General features: G+C 38.6%; 2 protein-coding genes across 9 annotated transcripts in view; one reads left to right on the top strand and one right to left on the bottom strand.

Annotated features, from left to right (window-relative positions):
* Positions 1–16547, top strand: part of LOC105928551 (microphthalmia-associated transcription factor) — a 52138-nt gene that overhangs the window by 8423 nt on the left and 27168 nt on the right. For 2 of the 8 annotated variants that reach the window (XM_036128754.1, XM_036128752.1), the window contains exons 1-2: positions 4576–4679; positions 14942–15239. In XM_036128754.1, the coding sequence (XP_035984647.1) occupies positions 4630–4679; positions 14942–15239 (348 nt within the window). In that variant the 5' untranslated portion in view covers positions 4576–4629. Of the gene's footprint in view, positions 1–4575; positions 4680–14941; positions 15240–16547 lie in introns of those variants that run through there. The other 6 variants (XM_036128756.1, XM_036128758.1, XM_036128753.1 and 3 more) reach the window with 4 other exon arrangements.
* The window catches only part of LOC105928550 (2-epi-5-epi-valiolone synthase), a 44689-nt gene continuing 31837 nt past the window's right edge, over positions 3696–16547 (bottom strand). The window contains exon 6 of the mRNA XM_036128762.1: positions 3696–4606. Within this exon, the coding sequence (XP_035984655.1) occupies positions 4578–4606 (29 nt within the window). The 3' untranslated portion in view covers positions 3696–4577. The remainder of the gene's footprint in view (positions 4607–16547) is intronic.

Below are 16547 nucleotides of genomic sequence, written 5' to 3'. Positions count from 1 at the left end.
GCAGAGGGTCCAGTCTTCACTGATGAAATAGATGGTTAAGTTACACTCATATAGGACTGCATCACCCTGCTTGTCCACAGGTCTGTTGTCAAGACATAATGTACCACGCTGCAAACCTCCCTTTCTACTTTGGCCCGGCATGCGTCATTTAAGCGAGGCAACGCCACTTGGCTGAAGTGCTTGCGACTGGGCATAACGTACCTCGGGTCAAGTACTTTGACAAGCTCTCGGAAGCTCTCCTTCTCCACTTCGTACACGAGGACCATGCCTTTACATATGTGATGCGCAATGGCAACTGTGATTTGTTTATGTCGCTGAGAAGTTTTCTCATACGGGGTGCATCGTGCTAACGACTCAGTTATCTTCGGTTGGCTATGATTTTTATTTTTGCAACTTCCTCCTGCTGTTTCACAACTTGCTTTACCTCGCACTTTTTGGATCCTTATGTATTCTTTTTCGTGGTTCTTTAAGTGATAGAAGAGGTTTGTCGTGTTGCTGTCGGGTGAGGGAACAGTCTTGTAGCATAGTTTGCAAATGACCGTTGTCTGCTCCTTTTCGGACTTCTTAAATCCAAAATGTAACCAAATCACAGATGTACGCCCTCTTTTTGGTAAAAGTGCTTCATCTTGGGTTGCCAGGTGTAGCTGTCTCTGGTTGTTGCGACCATGGGTTTACTTTAAGACTTCCGCTTCCTTCATCTCCATCTCTCAGTTCTCATGAGTTAAGTAACGTAAAGCATGTCACAAACCAGCGTGTGTGTCAAAAGCCGTAAAGCAGCATCATGTTGCAAAACCACAAGATGCTGCTTCTTTGTGAATTAAAAATAAATAAATCTTGTTTATCACTTATAAACTGTGTGTAGGCTACATGACTACACTAATACGTTTGTTGTAGTCTACATTGGAAAATATGAGAAAAAATGGTGTTAGAAACGATAGAATAGAATTAGCACTGTAGACACTTTGGTATCGTCCGTACGATATGTATCATCCTATCGCCCAGCCCTATTTTTTTTCACAGCCCTTTGTCTTGTTTAGATAATCTTTGTATGGATGGATGAAAATGGTAAAACAACAGCTACAAAGTTTATTTTTTGATTCGATCATACGTAACTTTCTTTAAACCCTAACCCTAACCACATTCGCATATTGCACATTTGCACATATGCCATCAGACCGTTGCACTGCTGAAGCGAAAAAATGGACTCTGAGCTGCTAAAGCCACAAAATAGACACTGTAATTTACTGAAATTTACTGCATTTTACCGTGATTTTCCAAGCTGTATGCAAACAAAATTTCGTTCTGTACGCACTCTGTGCATGCAGGATGACAAATAAAGTTGTCTAAGTCTCTTAAAATGAGAGTCAAATGTTTTTCCATCTCATTAAATAGATAAAATCATATATCACTCTAGCAAGCTTGAACACATTTCAATATATAAAAGGTTTCTGCTGGTGGTGGCGAGACCTGATCATCACAGCATATTATGTTGCAAAAGGCCTGAAATGTGAGTATCTGTATTTCGTGCCCTAGAGACAGAAGGCAGAGGGAGAGGCTTGGGGTTATTAAAGGGGGTGTTGGGAGCAGCTTGTGCTCTGTAGGAATAGCAAGAGGGCAGACAAGTTTCGTTCCTGATCCAAGAACGACCCAAGAGGCTGAATGACACAGACAGGTGCTGTAACTGGAGTCAAAAACTGTCAGAACTACATGTCCTGCAGTCACAGACTGCTTATGTCTAAATGTCCTTTGATGTCCATTTTTACTTTGCATTTCTGTGCCGAAGTAATGCAAATGTTTTTCATTTGTTTACATTCAGAATTTTGATCGCACTGACATGTGATCTTTGTCTGCCTCTGATGGAGACCACAAGGAACTACAACACAGACAAAGAACTTCCTTAGAAAGCTGAACAAATTTCAACAGGCACTGTTTGTCTTTTCTCTTATTATTATACAAGTCGTTTACTCTGCACTTTTAATAGAAAATGCAACAGTGTGATGACGCTTCTCAGGGCTGTAACTAAAGTTTATTTCCACCATTAATGGGTCTTCAGAGTTCTCTCTCAATGAAATGTTTCTTCCATGCTGTGTCAGCTTTAGTTTTTAAACAACAGGACAAGAGTTACCCAGAAATCTATTCATTGAGGAATTCATGACATGAATACTTTCCCTTTCTTTCTAGCAGAATAGTTTAAATGACTAAGTTCGTATTTCCACCCGGAAAAAGCAGCTGAGAAAAGAAGCACTGGATTTTCTAATGTTGGCTAAAGATTAAATGAAAATGGTTATGTATATTTTTAATAAAAAAGGGATCAATCAATCAATCAATTTTTTTCTGCCTTTAAGATATTAGTTCTATATTTACATTTCAACAACATGACAATTGTTAACATCACATTCATTGTAAACTGAAGATACTTTCTTGTATGTATCATTTGGATTGGAGTGGGGATGCGCCGACTACATATGTGTAATGAGTAGCTTACCTGTTTATGCAGCATAAAGCCATTGCATTTTTTTTGGACTCCGAGAGAAGCTCTATTGGGCAAGTCAAGACAGAAGAGTCCGTGCAAGAAAGAAGAGATTATTTTAGCTATGTAAAATGTCTCTCACTCAAAGCAATGGAATATTCAGTGTACCTTTCACTTGAATTTTGAGACAATGCTTGATTTTGAATTGTACTTAGCAAACTGAATCTGAAACAGGACCTATTCTCAAAGGTGGTTACTTTGGCTCATTCATGATAATTTCCTGATTCTCCAAACTGGGGTAAGTTTTATTGTTCCCATCTTCAGATAATATACAGTTAGACTCCTTTGAAGTACGCAAATTACTTAAATCTCCAATTACTGCTTTATGAGTGACATCAAAAGCTTTTTTGTTGTCATTGTTTTGCATTCTTATCATTTTCCCACTTTTAATCTTCTTTAGCAAGATGTATCTTGTCTTTCTTCTGACTATCCATTGTGTTTTTTTTTGCTCGATATCTAAGTTATTCCAACTTAGATTCTTGAGATTTAACCTAAAACTTGACTTTCTCGTAGCTGATACTGTATTGTTGTGCTTTGATGTTGATGCTGTCAATCTCCATGGCAGTAGTTTTGTAGTTGAAATTTTTGGAAAGGATGTTCGTGTACTACATTATGACTAAGAAGACATCTTTTTCCGTCTGTAACCGACACACTAAGCAGTCATCTTAGTAAGTGTAGGGGGGTTTATGCTTTTTTTTTAGAAAAAATCTCATATTGATGTATATGGCTATGAAGATTCTAAACCACAAAAAAGTTGTATTTGTGGACGGAGGGTGTGTGGTCTGCCTTTGTTTCAGAGGAGAGTAGGGGAAGGAAATGGGTTGTCACCAGCATATCGTTTGCAGGGCCTTATTTAAGGATTGTCATTTGATGGCAGACATCTTCTAATTTGAGATCTCACCATTTTGTTCTTTCGCAGTAACCTCAACCTGCATGCTAAGTATTTTTATTATGGTGTGAGCTCTAACTGCTCTATCATATTACCTCTTGTAAAGCTATTAAGAAACCCAAACTAAATAGGAAAAAGAAATGATCTGAATTGAAATTAATTAAAGAAAAAAGCCTCCCCAATTAGAAGAATAGTGAAATGTTTTATTCTGGAGATATTTAGACCAATTATAGTAAGACTGTTGTGGAACAATGTTGTTTTTCAGTCCCGCCTCTTTACTTGGAGTGTGCAAAACTTCATATTCTTCATAAATAATAATTTTTTTCTGAAAGTCAAAAGTAATTGTTTCTTTGTGTTAAGAAAATGGCCAGAAAAAGATCTGCACAATATATTTAATTGCAAACTTCATCACAAAGTACCGCATGAATGCAATACTTGGTAGATGGGTTTTCGTGACAGAGATGCTAAACTTCGCCTTCACTAGGATGTCATGGTAGACAAAAAAAAAAAAAAAAGGGAGAGAAAAACACCAGTTGCAGCAGGCATCTCAAACGTATGACATTTTACAACAACATTGCATTTGCATGTATCCCTTACTATCATGCAGCCCTACTCAGAATAACTTGTATTTTTCATCTGTACTGGAACATTGAACTCATTTTTATGAATGATGGCTGCTAGTTGTGGTGTACCAAAGTTGTACTCGAAAACTGATATGGGAAACTAAAATGATGTTGACTCTTCAGCTAAACATTTAACAAGTTTTCTAAACTGAAATAATTGTGCACAGTCATACATCTGTTCAAAAGGGCTGTTAACAGAAGTGTTATGAAATTTGTGCCACAATACAAGTAAAAGCTTTGCTTTGCTTGTGACATCTTAAGGATGTAATTTTACAACTTTATTGTAGGACGCCCTGCTCAACACGTGTTGACACACGACTCTAAGTGAAACAGTATATGTACGGCTTTGCACTGCGTGCTGGTAGACAGCATGTTTCCAGTGAGCTTCGGCCCTTTCCTTCCCTCCACTGTGTTGTGGCTCTGGACGGGGCTGGTCCTCTGCCCCGGACTCTGTGAGGTGATTGGAGATTCCAGGCCGGGCCCTGGAGCCTCCCCCCTGTGACACACTTTCTGTGTGGCCCCACCAGCATGACTTTCACTGCTCTCCAAGGGCGGGTGGTGCACCTTCAGGGGAAAAACAAACAAATATGGAGGCTGCTGGAGTGCAAGTGTACAGACCTTGCTCATTTGACTTTCAGTGAGTACAGCTCCTCAGCATCTCAAATTGTGTTTTCTCGCTTTAATCTGTGACTTTCGTTGTCATATATAACAAATGTGTAGTTAAAGTTAATTTTGTGGGAAATAACAAGAGCTAGACAAGTTCCTACTGTTATCAAATATGGGTTTTAAATATGTTCATGGTAAAATAAAAATATGTTAGATTTTCATCTTTGTTCATTTGTTGTTGGGCCTGATATCACTGTTATGATTGTACTGTCTTTACTTTCTCAATGCAAAAGTAACTCAGTGTCTTATTTTGTTAATGTATGTCTCTTATTATGCTCTGCATCAAAGACTCAGGTCTGACTGCTTAACTAATGGTGGAAATGATGGAGCAGAGTAGTGAGCATGCTCATACCAATCATGAGTTGTGGTGGGCGGGGCCATGTAAGACTGTACAACCATTGTGTTTTTTTAGCCCCCGTATTTGTGAGATACACACAAACATCAGAGGAGATGTGCTTGCACAAAAGACTGAAAAGGTTACAGAAAAGGACAAAAAAAGATTTTTATATATTTCAGTGGGTCTGCTGGCAAAAGGCCACCAATCGGTGAGAGAAATAAACACAGTGTTGAGCCAAGGTTGTGCTTTGCTGAGTAAAGTAATTTCTAGGTCATTCATGCTGTTCAACACAACAATTTCATAGATCTGATTGTATTTATAAAATCAAAATTTCTGAGCTTTGAGTCTCGTTTTCATAAATTAACATTGCTTTGTGTTGTACACTTTATAACATTTCATTTAGATAAGCCAGGAAAATGTGGATATTTCCCTAGCAGTACAGAAATGTCAACAACGTAAAGTGAAGAGAGGTTGACACTATGCTTTCATTCCTAGAAACAGATGGAGATTGGTCTTTGACATCTGGCAAAGACCAATCTCCATCTCACAAAATGTGATGGCTAATAAAGTTTCTTAAAAATTTTGTCCATAAGAGTGTGTTAGACTTTTAATTTTATCTATTCAAAATGATCAGTTATGTACATATCGTCATCATAATCATCTTGGCAACTTCTATATTAGGCTTGCATATAAATAAATATTTTGTAGAGTGCAGTGAAGATGTTTTTAAACCATTGAAACATTACGAGATTTAATCACGCTATGCATGTCATGAAGGAGCTATAAGTAATGCTGACACCTTGCGGCTCAAATCAGTACAACAGCTTGCCAATCACAACAATCTAATATGCTGTTTTTAAACGGTGTGTTGCTGTTGTGGATTTTTACTTCCACCAGACAGGCATATGATGTTGTATTCTGTTCTATTTCTGGCCTGCTTCTCTTATTGGCTTTCATGTTTGCAGGGTGCTGCTCTTTTGCCAAAATGAAATACCAAATGCTGTTGGTCTGTGTTGGGAACCCTAGGAAATGTCATAAGATTAGCCGAGGAACCAGGAAGTATACACGGGCTACATACTGCACTGAAGTAGTTCCGGACCATACATCTAGGTTTGACAGGAGTAAAACGTGACTAAGACGTTGTTGATGGAGAGGACCAGTTGTTTATAGGGAATGTTACTTCCATCCTAGGTGACAAATGAGAATGATTTAGGTTGATTTTACAGTAAATATTGTACTTATAGCTCCTTTAAACATGAGGAATTGGGGGAAAAAAATGGTCGTTAAGTTCAAACAAGTTACTTCAAATTGTTGTGTGCAAAAGGCACATTACCATCTATTTTTTTTAGTATGACATTAAATCCCACTAAACATTTCTTGCTTGATCAGTTATTTTATTTTTATTTGCTAAACTAGATTTCTTGAGAGAATGTTTGATTAATAACAAATCAATCCACTCCAGTGAATTGGGAAGTTTGCCTTTTACATTTTGATTATCTTTCCACAAGCTTCTCACAATAGTTTGTTCAGTTCATTCCTCTTGACAGAACTGGTATAACTGGGTCCAATTTGTAAGCCTCCTTGCTCGTACACATCTTTGCAGTTTTGGCTACAACTTTTCTGAGATCAGGGCTTTGTGATGGCCAACCAAAAACATTGACTTTGTTGTCCTTAAGCGGTGGTGGTTAAAACAAGGAAGCGACTAAAAGCCACGAGCATCTCCCAGCAAAAAACAATGAATAATGGTCCAAGATCCAGTGGGGGAAAAAAACGCAAAAAAATATTATTCCAAGAGGAAAAACACTAGTACGTTGCTGGGAATACAGTATGGGTATGCTAAACCTGCCGAGGCTCAGATGTGACCGCAGGGTTGACTGACGTAAGTAAATGTTCTGACATGAGGCTGTTAAAGTTTTTGTAGATTGATTTATTTAATTAATAACGGTTAGTCTTCGTCATGTCGAGCTGCTGCTTTATTGCGAGTCATTGCAATATCAAAATCAGTCTCGATCCAGCATTATTTACTATTGATTTATAAATTAAGCAAACCAGCATTATGACAGTTCTGCGATACTGCCACTAGATGTCACCACTACTGTTTATATTTGTTTACGCCTTCCTAGTTTCCTCTTGCTGCGCATGTGCTCTTCTAGTGTTTATGTATCCAGTGAGCTTCAGTTTCAGCCTTTCGTTGTAGCTCTGCTGCTCTCACGTATACTTTAAAAATGCCTGAGAGTCGCAAGAAGAAAACTATCTTACAAGTTTATGAGAAGAGGAATGCCTCAGAAGAAAGAAATAAGACCTGATTGTATATGGGAGATTCTTTCATGCAATCCCCCTGAGGAGCAGAAGAGCAGGTTGGATGGCCTTGCGCATGTGCAGTTATACAAAAAGTGACTTATGCGTTTCTTACTTATATTTCTGGAAAAATCGTCTACTGTACCTATACTTCATAGTTGTGATTTTGTTCTCAGGTTCACAAGCGTTCCCCCTTTCCCACTAAATGTAACAATGGTCATTTTGGCCAAATACTTCACTTTAGCTTCATACGTCCATAAGGCATGTCTCCAAAAATTTATTTATTTGTCCCTTGGTTAATTTGCAAGCTAATCTAGAGGTCTATGCTGCTTTTGTAGTAATGGGTTCTTTCTCTCTGGGTGGTCCATTTTGGTACAGGAAGCCTTCAGTTGTGGATCTTGACCAGCTGAAGCCAGAATCCTTTGTTCTGGGATTGATACACACATTTCAGACAAAACACATTTATATCACGGACACATAACTCCTGTCCCCCCTGTGAACAGTATGATCACTAGGCATTGCCATGGTGTTTGCATATATATGTCACATTTTTTTTTGTCACTTTTTGAACAACTGTGAATGCGCAAGACCAACTTAACTGCTCTTCCGTTCCTCTGGGGGATCGCATGAAAAAATCTTTTCTTCTGATGCCTTCCTCTTCGTCTCATAAACTTGAAAGATAGTTTGCTTCTTGTTACTCTCAGCCATTTTCAAAGTATATGTGAGAGCAGCAGAGCTACAATCAACTGCTGAAACTGAAGCGAACTAGATACATAAACACTAGAAGTGCACATGCGCATCAAGGGGAAACTAACAAGGAACATGCATGCACAAAAGCCTTTGGTGAGTGCGTCACAATGATTGGCATGTGGGACAACTAATAGATAATGTGATACCTATGGAACTTGAAGCCGAAATAAGATTATTCACTATACCTTCAAGAGTCCTTTCCAGGCATCACTTCTAACACCGTTAAGCTAATTTTTCAACTAAGTTTTTTTCACTTTCGCCTTTCTTACGCCTTTCCATCCTTTTTATTTCTTGCGTACCTGAATAAACTCTTATCTTCAATCAGTAAAAACCAGGCCTTCCACATCATTAATCAATAGGCCATGTTCACAAGTGAGGCTATAGGCTTTCTCTCTACATTATTAGGGTACATAGCTGATTTATACAAGTTTAATCTGTTCAAAAGCTGCTACATTTCATAGTTGCTGTGTCTTGTGGTGTTATCAGCAAAGTGTGATTGGGTCTTTTTATTGATGAATTTTAAAAGTTGTTTGTATCTTGTGAGGACCTTTTTGTTCATGTGACAGATTCCTAAAGTGATATGCCCTTTCTACTGAGAAGTGTACTGTATTTGACTGAATGTGTTAAAGGTTTTTCAGTATCATGGTTCACCAGTGGCTGCTTTCTTTTCTTTATTTCCCACTGTTTAGCTGTTGCTAATGTGGTATTTTTGATGGATTTGTTTGGTTTGAAGTCCGAGGAAGGTCTATTGAGCTGCTTTGACTGCACGCTGTGGACTTGCGGCTCACCAGTGCAAATATCTCACTTGTAATCAACTTTAGTCTATTGACCTTCTTATTAATGACTGAATTATTCCTCCAAACATCAGTTTTCAATTAGGGTGGGGTGCAGTGGGTCAATGTACAGGAGGCGGGATACACCCTTGATAGGATAAATGTACACAGACCATATCTATCCTTAAAAAAATATTTTTTTTTACCCCAATATTTTGATCATAATTGCTCTCAAATTGGATTTAACAATCCACTCTTTAGGATTATGTTCACTATACATGTTTTTATGCAAGTGGTATGTAGAAGGGATGCAAGTTATCGATTAATAAGTTAATCCAAATGGGAAATGGAAAATGGCCTGCACTTGTATAGCACTCTATAAAGCCCTATAAGGACCCCAAAGCCCTTTACACTACATTCACACATTCACGTGCTGGTGGTGTTGGTGAGCTACATTGTAGCCACAGCTGCCCTGGGGCAGACTGACAGAAGTGAGGCTGCTGTACAATCAGTGCCTCCAGGTCTCGCCACCGCCAGCAGGCAAAATGGGTGAAGTGTCTTGCCAAAGGACATGACTGACACAGACAGAGTGGGGGTTTGAATCGTCAACCTACTGGTTGATGCCAAAAGTCTAGCTCCTATGCCACTGTCACCCCCACTAAAGTTGTTTGATCTTATAGATTGACTAACATTAATTGAAGACTGGCCAGTTTCTTAAAAACCTGTGTTTTGTGTTGTACTAGGAGGGTCTTTCCTTTGCACGAGGAACTTGTGGAACAATATGCTGAATTAAAAAAGAAGCAGATCTTTATATTTTAACAATGTATTGTGCCAGATGTATTAAATACTGAATAAATAAAAATGTTGTTTTTTTTTCACACATTATTAAACATAGAAAAGACCGATTAGTTTACTGAATATAAAAGAAATAGGATGAATAGAATAAAATAGGTGAAACACTGATAATCACCCAAGAGATGTAAAACTATCCTTTGAGGACAGGGTAGCATTTAAATTAAAGAATAATTCAAAAACAAACCATAAAAATAACAAACAGGATACAAACAGTACTAGTAACAAGCTCCCTGACATGAAAACAACCATTCATCTCTGTATGCTTTAAATGGGCTCCTCTTTATAATAATAAACCTAGACCCAAGTGTTATTGTTTAAGAAAATCAGCATATCGACGTGTAAAATATTCTACTCTTGAGTCCTCCCCAGATGACTGAGCTCCTCACCCTATCTCTAAGGGAGAGCCCAGACACACTACGGAGAAAACCCATTTCGGCCGCTTGTATCCGGGATCTCGTTCTTTCGGTCACAACCCAAAACTCATGACCATAGATGAGGGTAGGAACGTAGATCGACGGGTAAATCGAGAGCTTAGCCTTTTGGCTCAGCTCTCTCTTTTTACCACAACGGATCGGTACAGTACCGATCCGTTGTGGTTCACAAGCAGACGCCGCACCAATCCGCCTGTCGATCTCCCGCTCCATCTTCCCCTCATTCGTGAACAAGACCCCAAGATACTTAAACTCCTCCACTAGGGGCAGCACATCCTCCCCAACCCGGAGGAGTCACTCTACCCTTTTCCGGCTCAAAACCATGGTCTCAGATTTGAAGGCACTGATTCTTATCCCGGCCGCTTCTACTACCCGTTGCAAGCAAATTGCCCTTCCTAAACTTGATTAAATCGAAAAGTCAAATGTCAAATTAATGCTTCAACAAGACAATGACCTCCAAACACATCAGTAAGTTAGCTGCACCTTGAGTCCAGACCAACAAGGTTAACATTACGGAGTGGCCAGCTCTATCGCTGGCTCAATGCATTACAGTATTAAGGTGTTCTCAGAAACGGCTAAATATTACTTGTTAGGAAGCATGAAAAAGTGTGGAAAAACATTCATGTGAAATGATAATAGATCTGAATTCTAAAGTTAAATTACTTACCGAACCAGATACTGTTTTATCAACTTATACACACCTTCTGCTTGTCGATCGAATGAAGACAAAAAAAAATCCTCCGAATTGATAAACTAACCTGTTTTCAGGCTGATTCAGAGTGAGAGAAAAACTCCAGGAGCAAACTAACAGAAATGTTTAGGGTTATCAGAGAACAAGCGGATGTGCTCAGACTGACCTATTTCAGGTCATTTTCCCATTTGCTACCTGTGTGTTAGAGAAGCTCTTAGTTTAAGAAAAAAAAAGTATGTAACCAGCTGCTAAGATCTGAGATCTCGTCCCTGTACTGCGGTGTGAGAACATGAGTCTGTTGGTCATTATTATGAACTGAAAAATGATATGCTGTGTGTTCTGATAAAGAAACAAGGCTAGAGAACTGTTGTTTAATTGTTCCTGTGCATTTCTGTGTATATAGGCAACTTTGAAGAAGATTGTTGGGAATGGGCATGCGTTCCTTATTAGTATCAAGGTATACTGAAGTTTTTAACAGTTTTGTTTCTAAAACTACAAAAAAATCAGCAATTACCTGAGTTTAGTTTTACTCTTTAAAGCATAAAGTAGAGTAAAGCAGTACTACTCATCCCCCACCTGTTGCTGTGCACTGCTGCTCAGCCGCCTGAGAAAAGGCTAATGTATTTCCCCCCCCCCCCCCCCTTTTTTTACATAAAAGACCATTTTTGCTATTTGGAAATATTTACAGCTGCGAAAAATATGGATTTTTATTGTGGAGAAACTGAAGGTTTATCAAAATCATAACAATAAATTAACAACATAAATGTGATAATCAATATGTGATATTATTATGGCAGTATGCAGCAGTAATTATTGCTTTTGTGTTTTTAAATTAAAGCAGTTTAATAAGGCATTATAGATTTTGTTTAAAGTTTTTGCTTGCACCACTGCTTCAGATAAATATATGAAAAAGTTCTGGTACCTTTTGGCAATAGTAGTTCCACGTGCTCACAGGAAAAGAGGAAGCAGAGGAAATGAAAGAGCTGGACTGTTTAACAATTTTAACATTCAAAGAGAGAAGCTGCTTAAAGAATTAAAGAGAACACAAAGCCTCATTTGCGGCAGGGGGAAACGAAAAGTTTTAACCGTAGATCCAGAATCTGTTGTTTGAAATTTCTAGGATGAAAGGAAACACAGTCACCCAAAGCCAAATATTCACAGGCTGATGCCATGTACCAGCGTCAGTTCAAAAGAACTTTCAAGAAAAAAAGAAATAGCTGTCAGATTGAACGACTCAAACCTCTGCACAGCTTTAAGGACCGGGCTGAAATTCAGTTTTTGTTTTGCCATTCAAGAGCTCGCTCTTTGACATGAAATATATTGGTCTTAATTGTTTCTCTCAGATAGCCGGAGGACGGGTCAGTCCGTGAGGTATCAGACCGTGAGACTATATGCGATGCTGGGAGAGAATTATAGCATGTTGACGGCTCAACACCCAGTGAATACGCCGCAGACCGAAGCAGTGTTTGACCGCACTGGCTAATTAGTGCGATTACTGCACAGCTGGATTGGCCAGACGTTTTACGGGGTTGTATCAAAAGGATCACTCACTCGATGAAGGCTTCGTCCCGACAACTTCTGCTTCAGCAGAGTCTCTCTATTTTAGGACTGTTGGACTTTGTCTGGGGAGTAGCTGTCTAAATTTAAGAGAGTGGGAAAACTGAAGCAGTCTGTGCTTTTGGGGTTCCTCTTTCGGTGAGGTTAAAATCTGCAAATCTAAATGCTTGGGATTGGAACAGTTCAGTGTTGTCCTTTCTGAAATGACATCTGTAAGGGTGCTGTAAAAAAAGAGAGTTTAAAGAAATGCTTCAGTTTATTCAAAGAGAGGTTTAATAGGTTTATTTAGTCAATATGTTTCCTGCAGTAGAAAATTCAGTATAAATTCAGCATGGTCAGACTTTTGAGGCTTAGGCAACTTTAGTTATATGGGCCAAATCCAAAGCCAGCTTATGTCATCTTAAAACAACTACGAGAGCCTCGGAATTAACAAAGCAGTTTATTCAAGCACTAGTTTACACATTTTTAAACCAAAGTCACGTGGTCGATGATTGCTTACACAGGAAACATGCAAAGCATTTTGGGTCAGAGAAATCTTCTGATATACAACTTTAAAAAAAAAAATTCTGTATGTGTGTGTGTGTGTGTGTGTGTGTGTGTATGTATGTATGTATATATATATATATATATATATATATATATATATATATATATATATATATATATATATATATATATATATATATATACCTCCTCTATATTGCACGGCCTTATTTTTTGTAAGGTAGAAATGTTTCTGCACTGCCTCCATTTCCCAATAATAGGAGCTCACAAGAGCAGATCATATATGATATAGGGGTCTGCAGACAAAATAATTGTGCCAGTGTTTTACAGCAAACTATAAATGCTAGGATGGTAAAGGTTTAAACTGTGTTTAAGTAATCCCTCTTTTCTGTAAAATTGCAAGTTAAGGTCTGATCTTTCAACATAGAAGTTAATTGATTGTGGTCAATATTTCTTAGAAATTTTGAAATGGCCCTTCATGATGTGTTTCGTACAGACACAAAATGCTGGAGGATATACTGTGGTTAAAGATGACATTTTTGTTATTCACTCTGATTTTAGGTAATGTTAACCTTTACACGGAACACTGTTTATTCAACTTTTGTGAAAAAATGTATTAAGGGCTACACTAGCTCTGGTTGGACAGCAGACAACTGGGTAGTGGTGATTAAGTGTCCAAAATCTAAGATCACAACCTTCTTTTCCACACCATATAGTAAACATTCCCTGGCAGGTAGAGAGGAGTGATCCCTCAACAACTTTTAACACCCTCTTCTGTCACATTTCTTAAAAACTTGGTTCTGCTACTCCAAGATGCCACTCAACAGGTAACTTATTGTCCTGGCTGGCCATGTGACATTGAGGGGAATGTCAACCACAATACCCTACAATATCCAGACCCTTCAGCATCTCAGGACCGATCTTTTCCACTCTTGTTGTCCTGCAACTGCAAAGCTTTTTAACTACATCAACAATCTTTGCGATGGGAATGTACTCAGCTTCCCAGAGTCCTCGCTCTCTGCCTCCTCAAAGGGCTCGTTCTACTACTCTAATACCCGCAGTCCGGGGTTTCAGTTCTTTGGGAAAATGCCTGGGATAGGCCTTGCTTTTTTCTTTAATGAAACATTTTCCAGATCATCCTCGAGGAGTTTTTGTTGCTACAACCAAAGAAGCTGCAGTCCTTCTGACCATCATAGTAAGAGCTTGTGCTAAGCAGCAGCTAAATAATGATATATATATTGACAGCTGGAGATAGGCACCAGCACCCCTCACGACCCCATAAGGGATAGACGTCTTAGAAAATGGATTGATGGATAGACAGATTTCACTTTGGCGAGAAATACTGTAAAAAAAAAATAATTATTTTTTGATCTGGAATACACTGGTAACCCAAGATATACCCTTCCACTTGACCATTAACCACTGGAGATAGGCACCAGCACCCCTACAACCCTGCAAGCCAGAAATAGATGTTTGGATGGATTTTTTGTCTATAGATGTCTTCTATGTGATCATCTCATGTAAATAATCATTTATATGGCTGTAAATAACTATCTAATACAAACATAAGGGCAGTTGCACAAACCTCTTTGACATGTTTTAGATCTGTGTCGATGTAAAACATCACATCTGTGCTTTTTTTCCTGGCCCCTTTTGGACATTTTGAGGCATTCAAGTAAATTCAGTTTTTTAAATGGTAAAACATTAGACTCTTGTGATCAGAGTTTACTTTATTGTATTGTTTGTCCTATTTTTGACAGTAACCCTCAGAGAGGATGACCACCAGGACAGGTTGTCAAATTAGACTAACTTGTCATTGATCTATTGGTTTTAACTCTATAAGTAAGACTTCTCTTTTTATCTCTTCCGTCATTCGTGATGTCCTCCTTCTTTCATCATTTTAACATCGGCCCTCCTTGTATCCTCTTCTGCTCTCTTTTTTTGCTTGACCTTTTCTTCCCTCATGACCTCAGTCTACCCTCTCTCTAATACCACGCTCAATGTTTTTGCCTCTCTTCATCTCATCCTTCTAATCAGGCTGCCTTTTCCCTCTATGGTCGCTCGTCTGACATCTTTCCTCTACCTTCCCCGCAGCAGCCCGTCGGAGCAGCACGGCTCCTCCAAGCCTCCGCTGAGCTCCTCGGCCATGACATCACGCATCCTGCTGCGGCAACAGTTAATGCGGGAGCAGCTCCAGGAGCAGGAACGGCGGGAGCAGCAGAGACAACAGTCCTCCCACTACCCACAAACCACAGCGACCCAGACCCCCGCCATCAATGTCAGTGTCCCTGTCAGTGTACCAGCTGGAGCACAGGTGCCAATGGAGGTGCTTAAGGTAAGCAGCTGTGGCTGCAGGAAAGGAGATGGAGTGTGGCAGCGTGTTTAATTAGCAGGCTTGGTTCTGTATAAAGTTTCCATCTCTGGAAGTTGTATGCGTCACTGCTCCAGTCTGAAGGGTCCAGTTGTATTAATAGATGGCAGTGAGTCGAGTGTAGACAGTCAGGCAGTTGTGGTTTTACTACAACTGACTGAAAAAAATAAAAAAATTAAGAAAAAAAAAACCCACACAGGAGTGAGTGAAGTGTGTTAAAATGCGTATATGGGGATTATCTTTCCTGAGAGAATTCCTCTTTAATGCACGCTGTGCTTCCAGCCATTTGGATTTAGCCATCTTTAATCCTATTTGCTCAGCTACGTTCACATCTTTTTGTAGCTTTGATTCTCTGGCAGTCGGAGCGACAGAAGACTGTTCAAATTTTCTGTCTGAGTAGAGCGCGTTGGTTTTTGCTTGTACATTTCAACCTAGCATTGAGGTAAGTTTTATTCTCTGTCTTATTTTAGGGTGTTTTTATAGAAAGATTATTATTAGCATTGTTATTTTTTTTTTTATAAAATGTGGTTGGAAAAAGTGTTGAGCTGTGTTGCGTAAATGTAAGCCCAACCGAAAATCTTAGTGCTGTTTATACTTTTTGCTCCTTCTGACATTTTTTTCTTGTACGTTTCTGTTTTGTTGCTTTTTTTATATGAAAACCTTTGTGTGGTGGTAACGTTGGAAAGTGTTTGGACACAAACTTAGATTCTGTCCTTTGCAGTTTTAGAAAGTTTCCTGTTTGGAAATTTACTTTTTTTCACATCTTTATAAATTAATTAGTTTTTATATTTCCCAGTTTTTGTAGATCCAGTAAGCTTTGGATTTGTAATTTTTGGAGCAACTGTACAATCTCATGTATATAAGTATAACCATTAAACCCTTGGTGCATCTTCTAAAAAGTCTTAACTGCATTAGTGCATCCACATATTAGTCTTCCTAGATGTTTCAGTGTGCTTTGAGGTTTGAATTTCATTCAGCATTTAATGAAGTTTCTCCTCCATTTAACGGCTATCAGAGAAGTGATAGCAATATGCTTTGTCAGTCACTACTTTGACACTGTATCAAACTCAAATGGATATTTGAGAAGCTGTTAATGCTTAAATCAAAATATTTCAAAGTAAACTGATTATTGAAAAGGACACATTTTAATTTGTTAGTATGAAAAAAATATTTTTTAATGGAATTACGATAAATGTTTTATTGCGCTACAATAATCTCACATGGAAATTTTGCTGCAGTTCTCTAATAAGGAGCTTTGGAGTTTATTTTTAT

This window comes from Fundulus heteroclitus, unplaced genomic scaffold (genome assembly GCF_011125445.2).
Source record: "Fundulus heteroclitus isolate FHET01 unplaced genomic scaffold, MU-UCD_Fhet_4.1 scaffold_115, whole genome shotgun sequence".
NCBI lineage: Eukaryota > Metazoa > Chordata > Actinopteri > Cyprinodontiformes > Fundulidae > Fundulus > Fundulus heteroclitus.
The sequence above is the reverse complement of the archived record's forward strand: the minus strand, read 5'-3'. Positions and strand labels throughout refer to the sequence as shown.